The following is a 23,000-nucleotide window of genomic DNA, read 5'->3' on the forward strand; positions in this document are numbered from 1 at the left end:
CTCACGGTCCAGCAGGAGCCCTCAGATCTTCCTCCTAGTCCTGTAGTCTTCCATTTATTAAAGAAGTGAAACCTTTTTTCAAATTTTACTGTATTAGTCGGGCGTAGTGGCTCACGCCTATAATCCCAGCACTTTGGGAGGCTGAGGCGGGTGGATCATCTGAGGTCAGGAGTTTGAGACCATTCTGGGCAACATGGTGAAACCCCATCTCTATTAAAAATACAAAATTAATGGCCGGGCGCGGTGGCTCAAGCCTGTAATCCCAGCACTTTGGAGGCCGAGACGGGCGGATCACGAGGTCAGGAGATCGAGACCATCCTGGCTAACACGGTGAAACCCCGTCTCTACTAAAAATACAAAAAAACTAGCCGGGCGAGGTGGCGGCGCCTGTAGTCCCAGCTACTCCGGAGGCTGAGGCAGGAGAATGGCGGGAACCGGGAGGCGGAGCTTGCAGTGAGCTGAGATCCGGCCACTGCACTCCAGCCTGGGCGGCAGAGCGAGACTCCGTCTCAAAAAAAAAAAAAAAAAAAAGGAATCTCTACTCCTTATGCCCCACAGTGTCCTGACCTTGTTCTGGGGAGTGGGCATGCAGGGATGCGGAAGGCATGGCTGGGCCTCACGGTCCAGCAGGAGCCCTCAGATCTTCCTCCTAGTCCTGTAGTCTTCCATTTATTAAAGAAGTGAAACCTTTTTTCAAATTTTACTGTATTAGTCGGGCGTAGTGGCTCACGCCTATAATCCCAGCACTTTGGGAGGCTGAGGCGGGTGGATCATCTGAGGTCAGGAGTTTGAGACCATTCTGGGCAACATGGTGAAACCCCATCTCTATTAAAAATACAAAATTAATGGCCGGGCGCGGTGGCTCAAGCCTGTAATCCCAGCACTTTGGGAGGCCGAGACGGGCGGATCACGAGGTCAGGAGATCGAGACCATTCTGGCTAATACGGTGAAACCCTGTCTCTACTTAAAAATATAAAAAAAACTAGCCGGGCGACGAGGCGGGCGCCTGTAGTCCCAGCTACTCGGGAGGCTGAGGCAGGAGAATGGCGTAAACCCAGGAGGCGGAGCTTGCAGTGAGCTGAGATCGGGCCATTGCACTCTAGCCTGGGTGGCAGAGTGAGACTCCGTCTCAAAAAAAAAAAATTAGTGGGACATGGTGACGCATGTCTGTGATCCCAGCAACTTAAGAGTCTGAGGCGGAAGAACACTTGAACCTGGGAGGCAGACGTTGCAGTGAGCCGAGATTGCGCTATTGGGTGACAGAGCGAAACTGTCTCAAAAAATAAGTAGGCTGGGCATGGTGGCTCACACCTGTAATCACAGCACTTTGGGAGGCCAAGGCAGGCAGATCACTTGAGGTCAGAAGTTCAAGACCAGCCTGGGCAACATGGTGAAACCCTATCTCTACTAAAACTACAAAACTTAGTTGAGCATGGTGGCACATGCCTGTAGTCCCAGCTACTCGGGAGGCTGAGGCAGGAGACTCACTTGAACCCGGGAGGCAGAGGCTGCAGTGAGCCAAGATCGCGCCACTGCACTCCAGCCTGGGTGACAGAGCGAGACCCTATCTCAAAAAAATAAGTAAATAAACAAATCTTATTGTATTAGTTTGCTGGGGCTGCTATAGCAAAATATTCCAGACTGAGTAGCTTCAACAAGCTGACGTTCTCACAGTCCTGAAGGCTGGAAGTCTAAGATCAAGGTGTCAGCAGGTTCTGGGTTTCCAGAGGCCTCTCCTTGGCTTTCAGGTAGTGGCTCTTCTCCCTGTGTCCTCACCTGGCAATCCTGTGCCCTCCCATCTCTGGTGTCTCTTGGTATGTCTAAATTTACTCCTCTTGTAACAACCCCAGTCACATTGGATTAGGGGCCACCTGAATAGCTTTATGTGCATTTAAGCACTCTTTAAAGGCATGACTCCAAGTACAGTCACATTCTGAGGTACTGGGGGTTAGGGCACCCATGTATGAATTTTAGGGTGACAGAATTCATCCCATCACACTTACGGAATCCCAACGCTTAAAAGACTGACACACGTGACATTTTGATATGATTGAATTGTTTTATAAGTTCAAAAGAGAACACTATCCTTTTCACTCGCGTCCGTGTGAAGAGACCACCAAACAGGCTTTGTGTGAGCAGCAAGGCTGTTTATTTCACCTGGGTGCAGGCGAGCTGAGTCCGAAAAGAGAGTCAGTGAAGGGAGATAAGGGTGGGGCTGTTTTACATTCCGGTAGGTAGTGGAAAATTACAGTCAAAGGGGGTGTTCTCTGACAGGAAGGGGAGGAGTTCACAAGGTGCTCAGTGAGGGAGCTTTTGAGCCAGGATGAGCCAGGAGAAGGAATTTCACAAGGTAATGTCATCAGTTAAGGCAGGAACAGGCCATTTTCACTTCTTTTGTGATTCTTCAGTTACTTCAGGCCATCTGGATGTGTACCTGCAGGTCACAGGGGATTTGATGGCTTAGCTTGGGCTCAGAGGCCTGACATTCCTGTCTTCTTATGTTAATAAGAAAAATAAAATAGTAGTAAAGTGTTGGGGCGGCAAAATTTTTGGGGGGTGATATGGAGACATAATGGGTGATGTTTCTCAGGGCTGCTTTGAGCGGGATTAGGGGCGATGTGGGAACCTAGAGTGGGAGAGATTAAGCTGAAGGAAGATTTTGTGGTAAGGGACAATATTGTGGGGTTGTTAAAAGGAGCATTTGTCATATAGAATGTTTGGTGATGGCCTGGGTGTGGTTTTGTATGAATTAAGAGACTAAACAGAAGACACAGGTCCAAATAGGAGGAGAAAAACAGGTATTAAAGGACTAAGAATTGGGAGGACCCAGGATATCCAATTAGAGAGTGCCTAAGGGGGTTCAGCCTAATTACTTGCTTGGTTGGCAAGTTTTTAGGCTCTATCTTTGAGCGTTTTTTTTTTTGTTTGTTTGTTTGTTTGTTTTTTTTTAATGTTGTCATATACCAGGCCAGATTGATTTAGGTAAAAACAGCACTCTTCATTTAAAAATATACAGATTCCCTTTTTTTTTTTTTTTTAAGCAGTAAGTCAAGGCCTTGGTGATTTTGGAGGAAAGAGAAATGCAAAGCCAGCAACTGTTTGTTAAAGAAGGATTAAGGCCAAGGCGGGTGGATCACAAGGTCAGGAGATCAAGACCATCCTGGCTAATATGGTGAAACCCCATCTCTACTAAAAATACCAAAAAATTAGCCGGGTGTGGTGGCAGGTGCCTATAGTCCCAGCTACTCGGGAGGCTGAGGTAGGAGAATGACATGAACCTGGGAGGCGGAGCTTGCAGTGAGCCGAGGATTGCACCACTGCACTCCAGCCTGGGCGACAGAGACTCTGTCTCAAAAAAAAAAAAAAAAAAAAAAGGATTAAAAAATGGCTAGGATAGTGAGTGAGATTGATAGTGTGGTGAAGATAGTTGGGGAGAGGTAGAGGGTGGCATAAGAACGGAAATGAGAATAAGAGTGAATATAAAATTAAGAATAGGACTTCATCAGGGTGAAAGTATTGGAGTGTACTTTGTCACTGAAGATCTTCTATCCACTTAAAGAGAGACTTAAGGGTGCAGTTTGAGGTAAAACCAGGCGCCACTGAATACCAAGAGCCTGAGAAACTGCTTGGGTGGTTTGACTAATAAAGGCTGGTCCGTTATTGGACTGTATAGAGGTGTGGGAAGGCCAAACCAAGGAATTATGTCTGACAGAAGGGAAGAAATGACCGTGGTGGCCTTCTCAGACCCTGTGGGAAAGGCCTCTACCCATCCAGTGAAAGTGTCTTCCCAGACCAAGAGGTATTTTAGTTTCCTGACTCAAGGCATGTGAGTAAAGTCCATTTGCCAGTCCCGGGCAGGGGCAAATCCCTGAGCTTGATGTGTAGGGAAGGGAGGGGGCCTGAACACTCCCTGAGGAGTAGTAGAATAGTAGATGGAACACTGAGATTTTTTGAGGATAGATTTTTACGATGGAAAGGAAATGAGAGGTTCTATGAGACGGGCTAGCGGCTTGTAACCTACATGGAAGAGGTTATGAAATGACGACGGAATAGAATGGGCCTCTGAGGCTGGAAGGAGATATTTTCCTTGGTCCAAGAACCATTTGCCTTGTGTGGGAAGAGATTGATAGGTGGAAGTCTGAGTGGGGGAGTAGGTGGGAGTGGCCAGATGAGAAGGAGAAAAGCTGCCATGAGGGATAGAAGTTGGAATGCTAGCTGCTTGTTTTAGCTACCTTATCAGCATATGCATTGCCCTGAGCGTTGGGATCTGATGCCTTTTGATGGCTGCTTGCAGTGAATGACTCTAGCTTCCTTTGGAAGTAAAGTGGCTTTGAAAAGAGTTTTTATTAAAGAGGCATTAAGGATGGAGGACACTTGCATAGTGAGGAAATTTCTTTCTGCCCACATAACAGCATGGTGGTGCAGGATATGGAAGGCATATTTAGAACCAGTATAAATATTGACACGTAGTCCTTTTGCAAGAGCAAGGGCTCGAGTTAAGGCAATGAGTTTGGCTTGTTGAGAGGTAGTGGAGGGGGGCGGAGCGGTAGCCTCAATGATAGGTATGGAAGATATGATAGCATAGTCTGCCTTTGCTGGTGAGTGGCAATTAGGCCTGGTGGAACTGCCATCCACAAACCAAGTGTGTTCAGGGTGAGGAACAGGAAAGAAGGAAAGATGGGGAAATGGAGTGAATGTCAGGTGGATCAGAGAGCTACAGTCATGGGGGTCAGGTATGGTATCAGGAATAATATGGGAGGCCGGATTGAAGTCCAGGCCAGGAACAATGGTAATTGTGGGAGACTCAACAAAGAGTGAGTATAGCTGAAGGAGCCAGAGGGCAGAACGTATATGCATCAGGTGTGAGGAAGAAAATAGATTTTGGAAGTTAAGAGAACTGTAGAGAGTGAGTTGAGCATAGTTTGTGATTTTGAAGGTCTCTAAAAGTATTAAAGCAGCGGCAGCTGCTACATGCAGACATGAGGGCTAGACTAAGAGTAAGGTCAAATTGTTTGGACAGAAAGACTACAGGGTGTGGTCCTGGCTCTTGTGTAAGAATTCTGACCACAGAGTCCTGCACTTCAGCTGTGTGTAATGAAAAAGATTGGGATGAGTTAGGAGAGCTAGTGTGGGTGCAGCTTTTAGGGCTGTTTTCTAAGGAATGGAAAGGGGAGTGGGGAAATTATTTAGGATTTATGGGGTCAGCTAGGTTTATCTACAATAGAATAATGGGTTGCGGAGGGAGGTATTGAGGATAGGAGAGTATATGGGTTTGGCACCACAGGATGGATAGGCGAAACAGTTTGGTTGATAAGATGCAGATCCTGAACTAACCTGTAAGGCTTGTCCAGTTTTTGGACAGGTAAAATGGGGGAATTGTAAGGAGAGTTTATAGGCTTTAAAAGGCCATGCTGTAACAGGCGAGTGATAACGGGCTTTAATCCTTTTAAAGTGTGCTGTGTGAAGGGATATTGGCATTTAGCGGGGCAAGGGTGATTAAGTTTTAATGGGATGGTAAGCAGTGCATGATCAATTGCCAAGGAGGGAGTAGAGGTGTCCTATACTTGTGGATTAAGGTGGGGAGATCCAAGGGCAGCAATGAGGTGTGACTGTAGCCCAGGAATAGTCAGGGAAACAGATAATTTAGTTAAAATGTCTCGACCTAATAAGGGAGCTGGGCAGGTGGGGATAACTAAAAAAGAGTGCTTAAAAGAATGTTGTCTAAGTTGGCACCAGAGTTGGGGAGTTTTAAGAGGTTTAGAAGCCTGGCCGTCAATACCCACAACAGTTGTGGAGGCAAGGGAAACAGGCCCTTGAAAAGAAGGTAACGTGGAGTGAGTAGCCTCCGTATTGATTAAGAAGGGGATGAACTTACCCTCCACTGTAAGAGTTACCCAAAGCGTCTTTGATGGTCCGGGAGGCTTCCAAGGTGATGGGGCAGCGTCAGTCTTAAGCCACTAAGCCGAGAAGATCTGGAAAGGAGTCAGTCAGAGAGCCTTGGGCCAGAGTTCCAGGGGCTCTGGGAGTGGCTGCCAGGCAAGCTGGACAGTCTGATATCCAGTGGGGTCCCATACAGATGGGAAATGGCTTAGGAGGAATCCCAGGCTGCGGGCATTCGTTGGCCCAGTGGCCAGATTTCTGGCACTTGAAGCAAGATCCTGGGGGAGGAAGTCCTGTAGGAATCCTTGACTGCTGCAGCTTAGGCATTTTGAAGTTCTTGTGTGCTGGAGGTGCGGCTAGGTTTTGTCTCACAGCAGAGGTAAGTAATTGTAACTCAGAAATGCGTTGCCGTCTGGCTGCCTCTACTCTATTATTGTACACCTTGAAGGCGAGGTTAATTAAGTCCTGTTGTGGGGTTTGAGGGCCGAAATCTAATTTTTGGAGCATGTTGGGAGCGAATTGGGTAATAAAATGCATATTGAGAATAAGACGGCCTTCTTTTTGACTTTTCAGGGTCTAGGGCTGTAAAGCGTCTCAGGGTTGCTGCCAAACGAGCCATGTTGGCTGGGTTTTTATATTTGATGAAAAAGAGCCTAGGCCGGGCATGTTGGCTCATGCCTGTAATCCCAGCACTTTGGGAGGCCGAGGCAGGTGGATCATGAGGTCAGGAGATCAAGACCATCCTGGCTAACATGGTGAAACCCCGTCTCTACTAAAAAAAAAAAATACAAAAAATTAGCTGGGCATGGTGGTGGGTACCTGTGGTCCCAGCTACTCGGGAAGCTGAGGTAGGAGAATGACATGAACCTGGGAGGCGGAGCTTGCAGTGAGCAGAGACTGTGTGCCACTGCACTCCAACCTGGGCGACACAGCGAGACTCCATCTCAAAAAAAAAAAAAGAAAAGAAAAAGAGCCTAAACGCTAACCAATTTGAGAGAGATCAGATAAAGAAAAAGGAGCATTAACCTTGACTATGCCATCAGCTTCAGCCACCTTTTAAGAGGAAATTGCTGGGCAGGTCGGGGAGGGCTAGTTGCAGAACGAAGCTGTAAGCCAGACCAGGTGTGAGGAGGGGAGCAGAGGCTGAGGAAGAATTGGGACCTGGTTCGGCCTGGCGAGGAGCAGCCTGGGGAGGAGGGGAGAGGTCAGATGGGTCTGTAGAAAAGGAAGATTGGAAAGACTCAGCGATACTTGGGGTTGGAACTGAGGGGACAGGTGGGAGGGAAAGAAGCAAGATTTGGGACTAATTGCATTGGGAACAGAGACTAGGGAGGGACCGATGTGTAAAAGAATGCCTGGACATCAGGCACCTCAGACCGTTTGCCTGTTTTACGACAAGAATTATCTAGATCTTGTAGGATGGAAAAATCGAAAGTGCCATTTTCTGGCTATTTGGAACGACTGTCGAGTTTGTATTGGGGTCAGGCGCTATTGCAGAAGAAAATAAGGCGTTTAGGTTTTAAGTCAGGTGTGAGTTGAAGAGGTTTTAAGTTCTTGAGAACACAGGCTAAGGGAGAAGAAGGAGGAATGGAGGGTGGAAGGTTGCCCATAGTGAAGGAGGCAAGTCCAGAGAAAAGAGAGGGTGGAGACATGGAGAGAAGGGGTGGGGGGTGCTTGCCCCCCAGAAAAGCAGTGCTTGCCGCTAAGGGTGAAGGACGAAGGCAGGCGTCCCTGCGTGATCAGACACCTCTGAAACATGGGTGAATAATCAAGCAGGCATCCCCACATGATTAAACATCAAGGGAAGACTGTCTTCCCGAGTCCGTGACCGGTGCCAGAGTTTTGGGTTCACGGATAAAACGCGTCTCCTGTCTGTACCAGAAAAGCAAAGGAACTGAAATTAAGAGAAGGGAGAGATTGAAAGATAGTGCCAAGATTGAAAGGAGAAAGAGGTTGAGGGATAGTGAGAGAGGTTGGAGAAGAGAGTAAAAAGAGGCCGCTTATCCAATTTAAAATTGGTGAGATGCTCCTGGGGCTGGTTGGTCTGAGGACCAGAGGTCGTAGGTGGATCTTTTTCACGGAGCAAAGAGCAGGAGAACGGGATTGATCTCCCAAGGGAGGGCCCCCGATCCGAGTCACGGCACCAAATTTCACTCACATCTGTGTGAAGAGACCACCAAACAGGCTTTGTGTGAGTAGCAAGGCTGTTTATTTCACCTGGGTACAGGTGGGCTGAGTCTGAAAAGAGTCAGTGAAGGGAGATAAGGGTGGGGCTGTTTTATAAGATTCGGGTGGGTAGTGGAAAATTACAGTCAAAGGGCGTTGTTCTCTGGCGGGCAGGGGCGGGGGTCACAAGGTGCTCAGTGGGGGAGCTTTTGAGCCAGGATGAGCCAGGAGAAGGAATTTCACAAGGTAACGTCATTAGTTAAGGCAGGAACAGGCCGTTTTCACTTGTTTTGTGATTCTTCAGCTACTTCAGGCCATCTGGATGTGTATGTGCAGGTCACAGGGGATATGATGGCTTAGCTTGGGCTCAGAGGTCTAACAGTTCAAGCAGCCCTGTGATGTGGAGATGATGGTTCCTTTTTCTCTTTCATTGATAAGGAATCTTGTGGCAAAGAAAAGCTGAGTAACTTGTGCTTGCTCAGAGTGTCAGAGAAGATATTTGCACCAAACGCCTGGCTCAGAAGCCCCACCCCAACACTGCTGCTACAGTTTCAGTGTGTCCCCCCACATTTCTCTTTTTCTCTCTCTCTCTTTTTTTTTTTTTTTTTAAAGATAGAGTCTGGCTGTGTTACCCAGACTGGAGTGCAGTGCTGCGATCTTGGCTCGCTGCAACCTACCTCCCAGGTTCAAGCAGTTCTCCTGCCTCAGCCTCCTGAGTAGCTGGGATTACAGGTCCCACCACCACGCCTGGATAATTTTTGTATTTTTAGTAGAGACAAAATACAGGCTGGTCTCGAACTCCTGACCTCAGCTGATTCACCTTCCTCGGCCTCCCAAAGTCCTGGGATTACAGACGTGAACCACCTCACCCAACCTCTTTCTCTTTTTTTAAATTGACACGGACTCTTGCTCTGTCACCCAGGCTGGAGTGCAGTGGCAGGTCACCACTTGGTTCACTGCAACCTCTGCCTCCCGGGTTCAAGCAATTCTGGTGCCTCAGCCTCCCAAGTAGCTGGAATTACAGGCTTCCGCCACCGCATGCAGCTAATTTTTGTACTTTTAGTAGAGGTGGGGTTTCACCATGTTGGCCAGGCCGGTCTCAAACTCGTGACATCAAGTGATCTGCCTGCCTCAGCTTCCCAAAGTGCCGAGATTACAGGTGTGACCCACTGTGCCCAGCCCTCTTTTTTTCAGACAGGGTCTTGCTCTGTTGCCCAGGCTGGAGTGCAGTGTGGTGATCATGGCGTGCTGCAGCCTTCACCTCCTAGGCTCAAGCAGTCCTCCCATCTCAGCCTCCTAAGTAGCTGGAACCATGCCTGGCTAATTTTTTTGATTTTTAGTAGAGACAAGGTCTCACTCTGTTGCCCAGGCTGGTCTCAAACTCCTAGCCTCAAGCAACCTTCCCATCTTGGCCTCCCAAAGGGCTGGGATTATAGGCATGAGCCACTGCACCTGACCCAGTCTCCAAAACTGTAAGAAGTAATTTATTTTCCTTATAAATTATCCTTTCTGTGGTAATCTGTGACAGCAACAAAAAACAGACTAAACAGACCAAGACAATGACATTGGAGCCACCACCAACGCTGGGGCCAGGTCCCCTCATGACCCCTATGGCAGGCTCAGGAAAGGGTGGCTGGTATCTTCCCATTTTTCCCATATAAGAATCTGCTGGAGGGCCAGGCGCAGTGGCTCACGCCTGTAATACCATCACTGGGAGGCCAAGGCGGGCGGATCATCTGAGGTCAGGAGTTAGAGACTGGCCTGGCAAACATGGTGAAACCCAGCCTCTACTAAAAAAATACAAATATTAGCCAGGTGTGGTGGCGCGCGCCTGTAATCCCAGCTACTCAGGTGGCTGAGGCAGGAGAATCGCTTGAACTCAGGGGGCGGAGGTTGCAGTGAGCTGAGATTGCACTACTGCACTCCAGCCTGGGCAAGAAGAGTAAAACTTCTGTCTCAAAAAAAAAAAAATCTGCTGGAGGTGATTTTTGTTTTGTTTTGTTTGTTTGTTTTTTGAGATGGAGTCTCGCTCTGTCTCCCAGGCTGGAGTGCAGTGGTGCGATCTCGGCTTAACTGCAAGCTCTGCCTCCCGTGTTCACGCCATTCTCCTGACTCAGCCTCCTGAGTAGCTGGGACTACAGGCGCCCACCTATTATTTGCATTTGTAGTAGAGACGGGGTTTCACCGGGTTAGCCAGGATGGTCTCGATCTCCTGACCTCATGATCCACCCGCCTCAGCCTCCCAAAGTGCTGGGATTACAGGCGTGAGTCACTGCACCCAGCTGGAGGTGATGTTTTACAGTGAGCACAGATTACTGTGTAACCAGGAATAACATTTATTTCTAAATGTTCCACAAATAATATAGGCTATGATTGGGGGAATATGCCAGGGCACAAGTAGCCTGTGAGGGCAAGAGGAGCTCAGTAGAGAACGGTTTCTGCTCAGACCCTGGGCTGGGCTCTGAGGTGGTGTCATTGAGATGGGAATGGGCTGTGCAAAGAAGGTGCCCCAGGCTCCTGTACCAAATGACCCAGACTGGTTGTATCTGCAAATTGAAGGCCTAAAGGAATGTAGGTGGGTCCAAAGAGGGTCTCCAGAGTGCCTGGAGGTGGGGCCAGGAGCCAAGCAGGGCACGGATCAGATTGTTGCAGGGACATAGTTTATCCCATGACTTACTTATGGAATGCCATCGCTTAAGACTGATGAACATGGCATTTTGTCCTGAGACAGATCAATTGAGCACAGCAAATGCCAACAGGAAGCCAGTAAAACGGGCCTCGCGTCAGACAGGTTCACCTCAGATGATTTTAGACCTCCTTGTTGCCAGTGGGAGGAGGTGGGTTTAACTATCCAAATTGGAAACAGAACCTGAGATAAAGAATTTAACAAAAAAAAATGCATACAGCATCAATCATTTGAAACATAAGTAAATCTGCAGAAAACGTATCATATTCTGGGTAAACCCCTTCCCTGCAAAAAGAACAACGCTAACATTCAAGATCCAGGCAGTTAAAATCTGGAATATAATGGTTGTGGAACTCTGGAATTTTCCTGAGTTCTGGACAAGGACTGGAAGCTCCCGAAGGTGCTGAGGCAGGATGGGGAGGACAGGACACACACATAGAAGCAGCGCACAGAAACCCCAGGAACGCACCAGGGCCAGGGCGCCCAGGGGTATAGGATAGACGTGGCTCATCTTCCCCAGAAGCCTGTTTTGCTCAGGATTAGTGAAAAGTAGGAAGTTGTAAGTGCTCACCATTAGTTTAATAACAGCTTTGCTTTGCCGAGTGGAGGAGGGAGGAAGCTACCTTAACAGCACATGTTGAACTCGAGCCCGATCCTAATTTCAAAAAGTTTAAACCATGAATACATATACATCCTAGGATTAAGAAAAGTAATTTGAAACATTTTAATATTCAAACAGACATGGGTGAAGATAGAGAGTGGAATGGCGGTTGCCCGGGCAGCAGGGGATGGAGAGTTGTTTAATGAGGACAGCTTCAGTTTGGGGAGGTGAAAAAGTTCAAGAGATGGATGGTGATGACCGTTTCACAACAATGTGGATATGCTTAATGCCCTTAAACTGAACACTTACCATGGTTAAAATGGTAAATGTTATGTCATTAAACTTTTTTTTTGAGTCAGGATCTTGCTCTGTCACTCAGGCTGGAGTACAGTGGTGGGATCATGGCTCACTGCAGCCTCGACCTCCCGGGGACAAGCCATCCTTCGGCCTCAGCCTCCTGAGTAGCTGGGACTACAGCGGTGTGCCACCACACCTGGTTAATATTTGTATTTTTTGTAGAGACAGGGTCTCACTATGTTACGCAGGCTGGTCTCAAACTCCTGGGCTTGAGTGATCCGCCCTCCTCAGCCTCCCAAAGTGCTAAGACTACAGCTGCGAGCAGCCATGCCTGGCCATGAATCTTTTATCACAATTTTTTAAAAAGAAACGTATGAAGGCATAGGAAATAATTTTCTATAATTTTGAGATGTAAAAGATGAGATTTTCAGTCCATTCTGCTCAGGATCACCTTCCTTCTCCCCATATTAGTGGCACAGTTGGAGAATCCACAGTTTAAGGAGGCCTCAGGATCTTTTGCACAGAGCAGTCCTTTTAGCCACAAATTACTTAGTAGTTGCTGGAGTTTATTTATAACTCTGAACAATACCTTCCCCACACCACCATTTTTGCTAACAGTGAGATCAAGAGTCTCAGCTGCAAGGAAAAGAAGAATGGAATGGAGTGGGTGGGTCTAGGTGGGGTTGGGGCTGGGGGGAGGCCTTCAGCTCCTGTCACCAGGAGGCCCAGAGGGGAAGGGAGAGAGAGGCAGATGGCTTGGGGCTCTGACAGAAGGCCAGGGTCCTCTTGAGGTTGCTGTAAGCATTAAAGGGGCTCACGTGTGTCGGAGGCAGGTCACAAGCTTTGCCCAGCACACATCAGAGGCAAGAGGACATGGGATGAGTATGTACTAGGTGGCCCTGGCTTTATGTTAGTATCTCAAGCCTCATCACAAGCATCCTCATTTTACAGAGGACCACGCAGCGGCTCTGAAAGGTTGGGTAACTTCTCTAAGGTCACGTGGCTCACAAGTCATGGAGCCAGAATTTGCATATGGGGTAGCCTGGCCCCATCTCAGCCCTGGAGAGGCACTGAGCCCTGGTGTGCCTTCCCAAACAGGCAGCTGAGCGCTCCCAGGAAGACGGTGTTGGGCCGCTCAGCCCTCTGACTCCCACCTCAGAGCAGCTTGGGGCCCTCCCATCCTCTCTAGGGTTCCCCGCCCAGCCCCATCCCGGGCCCCAGTGTGTCCCCGAAGCACCAGCCAAGGAACAGCTGCCCAGTGTACCTTCTCTGTTCCGCCCACTCACCACTCTCCATTTCCTGTGTGCTCTTTAGGATTCAAGAAGGATAAGATTAGCGACCTTCAGCCTGGAAGTTGCCCCTGGTTTCTCTCTGGGCTGCTGACTGACTGGTACTAACCTTGAGGGGTAGAAGATGGGTTTTCCATGACACTTCTGGGACACGCAGTGGCCTGATGGCCTGGGTTCACTGTGGCTCTTGCTGATTCTTGGCAGTGAGCATGGGGAGGCAGTTTCACTGAGCTGACCTACTGTGTGCTGGGCTATCATAGTGTGATGTTGAGTAAGACAAGCTCCTGGCCTGCACCAGGTTCACCATCTAATACAGGAGAGTGACAAGGAGGCAAGCCATTAGGAGGTAGCACGTGAGTGCTGGCACGTACCAGCAGTCCCAGCTACTTCGGAGGCTGAGATGGGAGCATCGCTTGAGCCCAGGGGTTCAAGGCCAACCCGGATAACTTAGTGAGATCCTGTCTCTTAAAAAATAAAAAAGAGAGGCTGGGTGCGGTGGCTCATGCCTGTAATCCTAGCACTTTGGGAGGCCAAAGCCGGTGGATCACCTGAGGTCAGGAGTTCAAGACCAGCCTGGTTAACATGGTGAATCCCCATCGCTACTAAAATGGGCATCATGGCAGGTGCCTGTAATCCCAGCTACTCAGGAGGCTGAGACGGGAGAATTCCTTGAACCTGGGAGACGGTGGTTGCAGTGAGCCGAGATTGTGGCACTGCACTCCAGCCTGGGCAGCTGAGCAAGACTCCGTCTCAAAATTAAAAATTAAAAGAAATAAAAAAGAGGCAACTTTATTCTATGAAAGTTGTGGAAACCGAGGGGAGAGAGGAGCACCTAGTTCACCTGGGAGAGGGTCAGCCCAGTGTCCGTAAAAAAAGCAAGCTTTAGCTCAGATCTGAAGGATGGAGGAGGTGGCAGCAACGGGACAATCATCACTCCAGTGCTTGCTTTCTGATTCCCAGGGCTTGTCTTTGTTGACCTACACCATTTTCTCAGGGAAGAAGAATTCAGCATGCGCGGAATTCATGTACACCACTCTGCTCCTAATCTGCCTCACGGTGAACATGTGCGTCTTGACATTGTTGTGAGCGATATGTACTTTCTAGTGTAGTCTTTTTTTTTTTTTACTTGGCATGATTTCATATTTACATTTTCCTGCATAATGACATTTTCTATACACTTGTCATTTTTAATAGCACTATAATTTTCCATCACGTTGACATCCTATAATTTACCTCGTTATTTCTCGGTTGCTGAGTGTTTGGGGAGTTTCCGGTTTTTCTTCACAAATGGCACCATGTTATCTTTAGATAAGTTCATTTTTCCCTTTATATTCTCGGATTTATTTCCCAGTGAAATCACCCATTGGAGCAGGAGCGGTGGTGCTGCTCTTGTTACATAGCACCAAACGACATTTCAGAAAGAACAAGCTGATATGGGCTGTGCCGGCATCGCTGCCCCTCCACCACGTCCCCGCCCTGGGACTTAAAATATTTAAACTTTTTTTTTCCAAGTTAAAAAATCTTAGGCCGGGCGCGGTGGCTCAAGCCTGTAATCCCAGCACTTTGGGAGGCCGAGACGGGCGGATCACGAGGTCAGGAGATCGAGACCATCCTGGCTAACACGGTGAAACCCCGTCTCCACTAAAAATACAAAAAATTAGCCGGGTGAGGTGGCGGGCGCCTGTAGTCCCAGCTACTCGGGAGGCTGAGGCAGGAGAATGGCCTAAACCCGGGAGGCGGAGCTTGCAGTGAGCTGAGATCCGGCCACTGCACTCCAACCTGGGCGACAGAGGGAGACTCCGTCTCAAAAAAAAAAAAAAAAAAAAAAAAAAATCTTGGCTGGGTGCAGTGGCTCACACCACTAATTCTTTTTTTTTTTTTTTTTTTTTGAGGCGGAGTCTCGCTCTGTCGCCCGGACTGGAGTGCAGTGGCCAGATCTCAGCTCACTGCAAGCTCCCCCTCCTGGGTTTCCGCCATTCTCCTGCCTCAGCCTCCCGAGTAGCTGGGACTACAGGCGCCCGCCACCTCGCCCGGCTAGTTTTTTTGTGTGTTTTTAGTAGAGACGGGGTTTCACTGTGTTAGCCAGGATGGTCTCGATCTCCTGACCTCGTGATCCGCCCGTCTCGGCCTCCCAAAGTGCTGGGATTACAGGCTTGAGCCACCGCGCCCGGCCTCACACCACTAATTCTACACTTTGGGAGGCTGAAGTGGATAGATACTTGAGGCCAGGAGCTCCAGACCAGCCTGGGCCAACATGGCAAAACCTGTCCCTACTAACAATATGAAAATTACCTGTGCCTGGTGGTGCATACCTGTAGTCCCAGCTTCTCAGGAGCCTGAGGCAGGAGAATGGCTTGAACCTGGGAGGCGGAGGCTGCAGTGAGCCAGGATTGTGCCACTGTACTCCAGCCTGGGTGACAGAGCGAGGCTCTGTCTCAAAAAAAAAAAGAAAAAATCTTAAATATATACTTTAAAACATTGTCTTTTTTGCTTTAATTCATTGTTAAAAATAATGTGACACTGAGGGCAAATATTTAAAAGAAAAAAGTCTCCTCTAGTACCTCTCCAGCATACTTTGGTTTTTGTTGTTCCTGCACGTCTGCATGCATTATTATTATTATTACTATTTTGAGATGGAGTTTCCCTCTTGTCAGCCCAGGCTGGAGTACAGTGGCGCAATCTTGGCTTACTGCAACCTCTGCCTCCTGGACTCAAACGATTCTCCTGTTTCAGCCTCCCAAGTAGGTGGGATTACAGGCACCTGCCACTGTGCCTAGCTTTTTTTTTTTTTTTAAATAGAAACGGGGTTTCATTATGTTGGACAGGCTGGTCTCGAACTCCTGGCCTCAGGTAATCCGCCAGCCTCGGCCTCCCAATGTGCTGGGGTTATAGGCATGAGCCACCGTGGCTGACCACCTCTCTTGCTTTCTGAGCTTCCTTGTTTCTTTGCCCATTCAACGCCCATTGAGCATCGCTTAGTAGTGTTCACATCCCTTTGGCTGAGACAGGGTCACCCTCATTCTGGCCCCCAGCCCTGAGCACAGCGCCTGGCACCCAGCAGGCATCCAATCCAGCTTTCAAGGTGGTTTTGTTCTGCAAGCACTGGCTTGAGCGGATCCTTCTGGATTGGCCAGGTGGGACCCTGTGGAACCCATACACCCCAGGTGAGCCACACCAGTGTCCAGGGGAGTGACCAGCTTACTTTTCTCCCTCAGGACTTCCTGGGCAGATACCCAGTCTCCAGGCACTCCTGGGTGGGGGCCTGGCGAGGTCCCCAGGGCTGGCACTGGATCAACGAGGCCCCTCTGCCGCCTCAGCTGTGAGTGACCAAGGGCTTTTCTCCCTCCTCTGCTGTTCTGGACCCTCCATTTGTCCCAGGGCCCACCTCCTTGCTGCTCCCCTAACCTGGAACGCCACTCGGAAAGCAACCCACGTCCATGCTTGCGGCCTGGCGCCTGATTAGTCCTTGTCACTTCTTATCTGGGTTCCCAGCACGTTCACCCAAGCAGGGTTGTCACCCCCGTTTTACAGATGCGGGTTCAGCTGCCCAGGGAGGTTTGGGGATTCATCCAGTGTCACGTGGCTGACCAGTGCAGTGACTCACTCAGTGCGCAGGCCGGTAGAGGTGACAGGCACACAGGCTAGAAGGTCTGTCTGGGAAGTGAGGCCCCGGCACCCTAAACACCTCTCCTCTTTCCCCTCCCACCCTTCCCCAGACTCCCTGAGGACGGCAAGGACAACCTGGATATCAACTGCGGAGCCCTGGAGGAAGGCACTCTGGTGGCTGCAAACTGCAGCACTCCAAGACCCTGGGTCTGTGCCAAGGGGACCCAGTGATCTGGGCTCTGCCTGTCCTCAGCCTGCCAGGCGGATGCAGCACCCCTACAGGGGAGGCCAGTTGAGAGCTTGGGCAGCCTCTTCCTGGACCCAGGCATCCAGGTCTCCCTGCTCTGTTCAACAGGGCACACACGAGCGAGGCTAGGAGCTGGACTTCAACCCAGGAAGATGCATCCGAGGGAAAGGAGATTTTCTGTGGCCTCAGGCCTGAGTGCCAATATTAGTCTCCAGCTTCTGTGGATGATTGGTTCGATGACATTGGGATGGTTGTTTAGCATTTCTGTGCCTTGGTTTCATTAAAATGACAATTTCTCCCTAGAGGAAAAAGACAGGGTTAGCAACCACAGCTGATTCCAATCTGGGTTCTCATTCCGACTCATGGAAACGAGTCTGCTGTTGTTTGGTGGCAGCGGGACTTGGCAGGGATAACGTCATTGCTGTGAATTCTGTTCCAGGCAGCTGGGTGTACGTCGGACACAGCCTACCGACAGCCTCTGTGGAAAATTAACCAAGGAAAAGGAGCGGTCAGCCCTGGGAGGAGGGGAAAGAGAGGTTTTCCTTCCCCACCCTGAGAGTTGGCAAAGGGCAGACAGAAAGGTTCTGGGTGGAGATCCCACATGTGGGCTGGCCAGCCCCTGGCAAGCTGATGCCCAAGGGTGAGACAAGACAGAGAGGACAGGGCCACCTGGCAGGAGAAGCCAGGAGAGCACCCCAGCTTGGTAAGTGGAAGCTGAGAAGTCTGAGTGAGAAAGGAAATCAGAGAAATGCGGGCAGGTTCCAGGCAGCTCTTCCACCCACAGCTGCACAGACGACCAGCCTGAAGATGTCTCTGTGCTGGGGTGCGGTGAAGACCTTCAGGCTGGAGGAAGTGGCTGACAGAGTTGTGTAGTCCCTTGAGTCCAGCTAGACCTCCAAACAGCAGGAGCCTGGGCCTGCGTCTTAGCTTGGTGCTGAGCACGCACTCAACTGGCCCTTGCAAGCCAGCCTTCCCTCTAAAGTCAGCCCACGCACCCAGATCCCTCCTAAACAGAAATCCTTATTGGTGCATTTGAGCCAGTAATGGGCTGTCTGGGAGAATGGGATGGAGAGTCCTAGATGGAAGAAATTTCTCACACTCTTTTTTTAAATTAGTATTATTATACTTTAAGTTCTGGGGTACATGTGCAGAACGTGCAGATTTGTTACATAGGTATATACGTGCCATGGTGGTTTGCTGCACCCATTAACCTGTCATCTACATTAGAAACTTTTCCTAATGCTATCCGTCCCCCAGCCCCGCACTTCTCACACTCTTGAGACGTAACAACAAAAAGGGAAATGGAGGCCAGGTGCGGTGGCTCACACCTGTAATCCCAGCACTTTGGGAGGCTGAGGTGGATGAATCACAAGGCCAAGAGTTCGAGACCAGCCTGGCCAACATGGTGAAACCCTATCTCTACTAAAAACACAAAAAAATTAGCTGGGCATGGTGGTGGGCGCCTGTAATCCCAGCTACTCAGAAGGCGGGGACAGGAGAATTGCTTGAACCCGGGAGGCAGAGGTTGCAGTGAGCCAAGATTGCACCACTGCACTCCAGCCTGGGCAACAGTGCAAGACTCTGTCTCAAAAACAAAAAAAAAGGCCGGGCGCGGTGGCTCAAGCTTGTAATCCCAGCACTTTGGGAGGCCGAGAGGGGCGGATCACGAGGTCAGGAGATCAAGACCATCCTGGCTAATACAGTGAAACCCCGTCTCTACTAAAAAATACAAAAAACTAGCTGGGCGAGGTGGCGGGCGCCTGTAGTCCCAGCTACTCAGGAGGCTGAGGCAGGATAATGGCGTAAACCCGGGAGGCGGAGCTTGCAGTGAGCGGAGATCCGGCCATTGCACTCCAGCCTGGGCGACAGAGCCAGACTCTGTCTCAAAAAATTAAAAATTAAAAATTAAAAATTTTTTAAAAAAAAAGGGGGAAATGGAAATTCCCTGGCTGGAGGTGAAATGGGTGGCTCGGATGGGGCAGATGCCAATCAAAATGCATCCTATGTGGGCAGGAAGCTGTGTATGTTACCGCTCCCACCCGCTGCCATGTGTTCCCAGGGTCTGTCCCTGGAGAAATGACACATCTGTAGGTTATGAGTATACAAAACCTTATCTAGCTTTCTCAGTACCTTTTAGAGAAGGGAAGTGTTGTACTTAAAGTCACCCAGCTAGAAAGTGCAAGATCTAGAATGAAACCCACTTGCTGTCTGACTCCAAAGGCCACACTCTATCACAGCACACAGTAGAGGAATCTAGAAAGGTATTAGTAGCAGCTGAGTGGGAAGCCATCAGGTGGAGTGAGGGAGAAAGGAGGTACCAAGTTATTTCACACTTGTGATAATCCACACCCTCGGTTATCTGTTGCTTTATAACAATTTTTTTTTTTTTTTTGAGACAGAGTCTCGCTCTGATGCCCAGGCTGGAGTGCAGTGTCATAATCTCAGCTCACTGCAACCTCTGCCTCCCGGGTTCAAGTGATTCTCCTGCCTAAACCTCCTGAGTAGCTGGGATTACAGGTGCCCACCACCATGCCCAGCTAATTTTTGTATTTTTAGTAGAGATGGGGTTTCGCCAGGTTGGCCAGGCTGGTCTCAACTCCTGACCTCAGGTGATCTGCCCGCCTTGGCCTCCCGAAGTGCTGGGATTACAGGAGTGAGCCACAGTGCATGGCCTGCTTTATAACAAATTGTCCCCAAACTTAGCAACAACTATTTGCCCCAGACGACTATTTTCCTCCCCCTCATTCTGTGGATTGACCAGGCAGTTCTGCTTTAGATGGTATTGGATGGAGTCCTGGAATGGCTGGAAAGTCCAAAATGGCCTCACTTGCTTAGCCAGCAATGTGGTGCAGGCTCCTAGCTGGGGGCCTTAGTTCTCCTGCACGTGCGGCTCTCCATGTGGCTACTTGGGCTTCCTCATAGCATGGCAGATGGATCACAAGAAGGAGCATTCCCAAATAAAGGACAGCACAAGCTGGATCTCTGGAGGGCCAGCATCAGAAGTCACCCAGTGTCACATGGGCCACATTTTATTGGTTACAGTGCCAGCCAGTTTGAAGGGGAAGAGAAATATGTCTTTATGCTGTATCCCATGCTAGCCCTTGCTACCTGCTCTCCCAGCCCCAGTGCTCAGGGCAGCACTAGCAGAACCGAAGTACTTACGGAGTTAAAAACAGCAACATCCAAGAAAATCATTAACTTTTAAAACTGTCTCCCATTCCAGTAGGTATAGCTTAAAAAGTAATAATAAAAATAAAACTGATTGTGTCTGAAATATTTCACAATTTAAAAATGGCTTTGTAAACCTGTGGGACTTCTGAATTCATCAAGACAATTGTTAATATGGCTGGGCACAGTGGCTCACACCTGTAATCCCAGCACTTTGGGAGGCCAAGGTGGGCGGATCATGAGGTCGTTTGAGACCAGCCTGGCCAACATGGTGAAACCCCATCTCTACTAAAAATACAAAAATTAGCTGGGCATGGCAGCGTGCGCCTGTAATCCCAGCTACTCAGGAGGCCAAGGCAGGAGAATCACTTGAACCCAGGAGGTGGAGGTTGCAGTGAGGCAAAATCGCACCATTGCACTCCAGCCTAAGTGACAGAGTGAGACTCCATTTCAAAAAAAAAAAAAAAATTGTTAATAGAAAAAAGCCAAGAATAAGGATATAAAGAAAATATTTTTGTACAGGTGTATAATATTTGTGTTTTAAGCTAAGTGTTATTATAAAAAAAGTCAAAAAGTTAAAAAATTATGAAGTTACAGTAAGCTAAGATTTATTATTGAAAAAAAATTACTTTTCATAAATTTAGTATAGCCTAAGTGTGCAGTGTTTATAAAGTCTCCAACAGTGTGTAATGTCCTAAACCTTCACAGTCACTCCCTACTCACCCAGAACAACTTCCAGTCCTATCAGTGCCCCATACAAGTGTACCGTTTTTAATTTTTTTTTTTTTGAGGCGGAGCCTCACTCTGCCCCCCAGGCTGGAGAGCAGTGGCACAGTCTCCACTCACTGCAACCTCCGCCTCCCAGGTTCAAGTGATTCGCCTGCCTCAGCCTCCAAGTAGCTGGAATTATAGATGCCTGCCAACATGCCGGGCTAATTTCTGTATTTTTAGTAGAGACGGGGTTTCCACCATGTTGGCCAGGCTGGTCTTGAACTCCTGACCTCAGATGATCCACCCACCTCTGCCTCCCAAGGTGCTGGGATTACAGGCGTGAGTCACCACACCCAGCAATTTTTGTTTTTGCTTTTTTTTTTGTTTGAGATGGAGCCTTCCTTCTGTTGCCCCATCTGGAAGGCAGTGATGCCATCTTGGCTCACTGCAACCTCCACCTCCTGGGTTCAAGCAATTCTCTGCCTCAGCCTCCCGAGTAGCTAGGATTACAGGTGCTTGCCACCATGCCTGGATAATTTTTGTATTTTTAGTAGAGATGGGGTTTCACCATCTTGACCAGGCTGGTCTTGAACTCCTGACCTTGTGATCCACTCGCCTCAGCCTCCCAAAGTGCTGGTATTACAGGCGTGAGCCACTGTGCCCAATTTTTTTTAATTTAATTTTTAAACAGCGGCCATGCTAATCTCTGTATTGTTCCAATTTTAGTATGTGCGCTACTGAAGCAAGCACTATTTCTCTTTTTTTAAAATTTATTTTATTTTATTTTGTTTTATTTTATTTTATTTTACTTTATTATTTTTTTGAGAAGGAGTCTTGAGTCTTGCTCTGTCGCCCAGGCTGGAGTACAGTGGCGCAATCTCGGTTCACTGCAACCTCCACCTCCCGGGTTCAAGCAATCCTGCCTCAGCCTTGAGTAGCTGGGATTACAGGCGTGAGCCACTGCGCCCAGACTATTTCTCTTTTACACCATATTTTACTGTACTTTTTCTATGTTTAGATACACAAAACCATTGTGTTACCGCTGCCAACAGTATTCAGTGCAGTATATTGAAGTCAAAATTAAAATATAGAGATGAATCCCTAAATTTCTCATGTTATTTGGGATACCAGAATTGCAACTTCAGGCATACAAACAGACTGACTGGTCTTCAGTATGTCCAAAGAACAAAGAGGAGGTTTTATAAAAAGGAGAAATGTTGGCCAGGTGTGGTGGCTCACACCTGTAATCACAGGACTTTGGGAGGCAGAGGCAGGAGGATCGCTTGTGCCCAGGAGTTTGAGACCAGCCTGGACAACATGGTGAGACCCCATCTCTACAACAAAATAAAAAATAAGCTGGGTGTGGTGGCCCCCAGCCTGTAGTCCAGCTGCTTGGGAGGCTGAAGATGGAGGATCGTTTGAGCCTAGGAGGTTGAGGCTGCAGTGAGCCATGATTGTACCCCTGCACTCCAGCCTGGATAACAGAGCCAGACCTGTCTGTCCGACAAGAAGAGAAAGGAGAAATGCTATGCATTGTTTTTCCAGAAAGTCCATTAGCACCAGTAGAGTGTTGGGTAGCTGGCACGCTCTGATTGGTAAGTGGCTTCAGTAGGTAAAACTATATTTATAGCGGTAGCAGGATGTTTCAGAAGCCATTAGGTAAAACTGGTTTCAGGTGAGAGCAGGCCGTTTTGGCCGCCAGGCTTGCAGAGAATTGCATTCTTGGAAATGTGTTATGTGCTCTAAGTGCTTTTCCCCCTGGCTTCTCAACTGTTTTAATTGGGTCCGACAAGAATGACCCAATTCAAAAGGCCGGGTGCGGTGGCTCATGCCTGTAGTCCCAACACTTTGGGAGGCCGAGGTGGGCAGATCACTTGAGGTCAGGAGTTTGAGACCAGCCTGGCCAACATGGTGAAACCCCCAGTCTCTACTAAAAATACAAAAATTAGGGTATGGTGGTGGGCAGCTGTAATCCCAGCTACTTGGGAGGCTGAGGCATGAGAATGGCTTAAACCCAGGAGGTGAAGGCTGCAGTGAGCTGAGATTGTACCACTGCACTCCAGCCTGGGTGACAGAGCGAGACTCTGTCGCAAAAAAAAAAAAAAAAGAATGACCCAAATCATATAATCAACTTTCACAAGTAACATGCTGTACAGGTTTGTGGCCTAGGAGTAACAGGCCATACCATAGAGCCCAGGTGGGTAGCAGGCGCTACCCTATAGGTTTGTGTAATTAAATGATGTTTGCACAATGATAAAATCGCCTAACCACAAATTTCTTAGACATTTCCCTGTTGTTAAGTGACACATGACTATGTAAAATGTATTTGATCTGAAGCTATCTCTTTCG

At 48.8% G+C, this 23,000-nt stretch overlaps 1 protein-coding gene across 1 annotated transcript in view; it reads left to right on the forward strand.

Annotated features, from left to right (window-relative positions):
• Positions 1 to 17,102, forward strand: part of KLRG2 (killer cell lectin like receptor G2) — a 31,390-nt gene extending 14,288 nt beyond the window's left edge. The window contains exons 4-5 of the mRNA XM_033193427.1: positions 16,135 to 16,238; positions 16,636 to 17,102. Of these exons, the coding sequence (XP_033049318.1) occupies positions 16,135 to 16,238; positions 16,636 to 16,756 (225 nt within the window). The 3' untranslated portion in view covers positions 16,757 to 17,102. The remainder of the gene's footprint in view (positions 1 to 16,134; positions 16,239 to 16,635) is intronic.
• The last annotated feature ends 5,898 nt before the right edge of the window (positions 17,103 to 23,000 follow it).

Source organism: Trachypithecus francoisi, unplaced genomic scaffold (genome assembly GCF_009764315.1).
Source record: "Trachypithecus francoisi isolate TF-2019V2 unplaced genomic scaffold, Tfra_2.0 Lachesis_group4, whole genome shotgun sequence".
NCBI lineage: Eukaryota > Metazoa > Chordata > Mammalia > Primates > Cercopithecidae > Trachypithecus > Trachypithecus francoisi.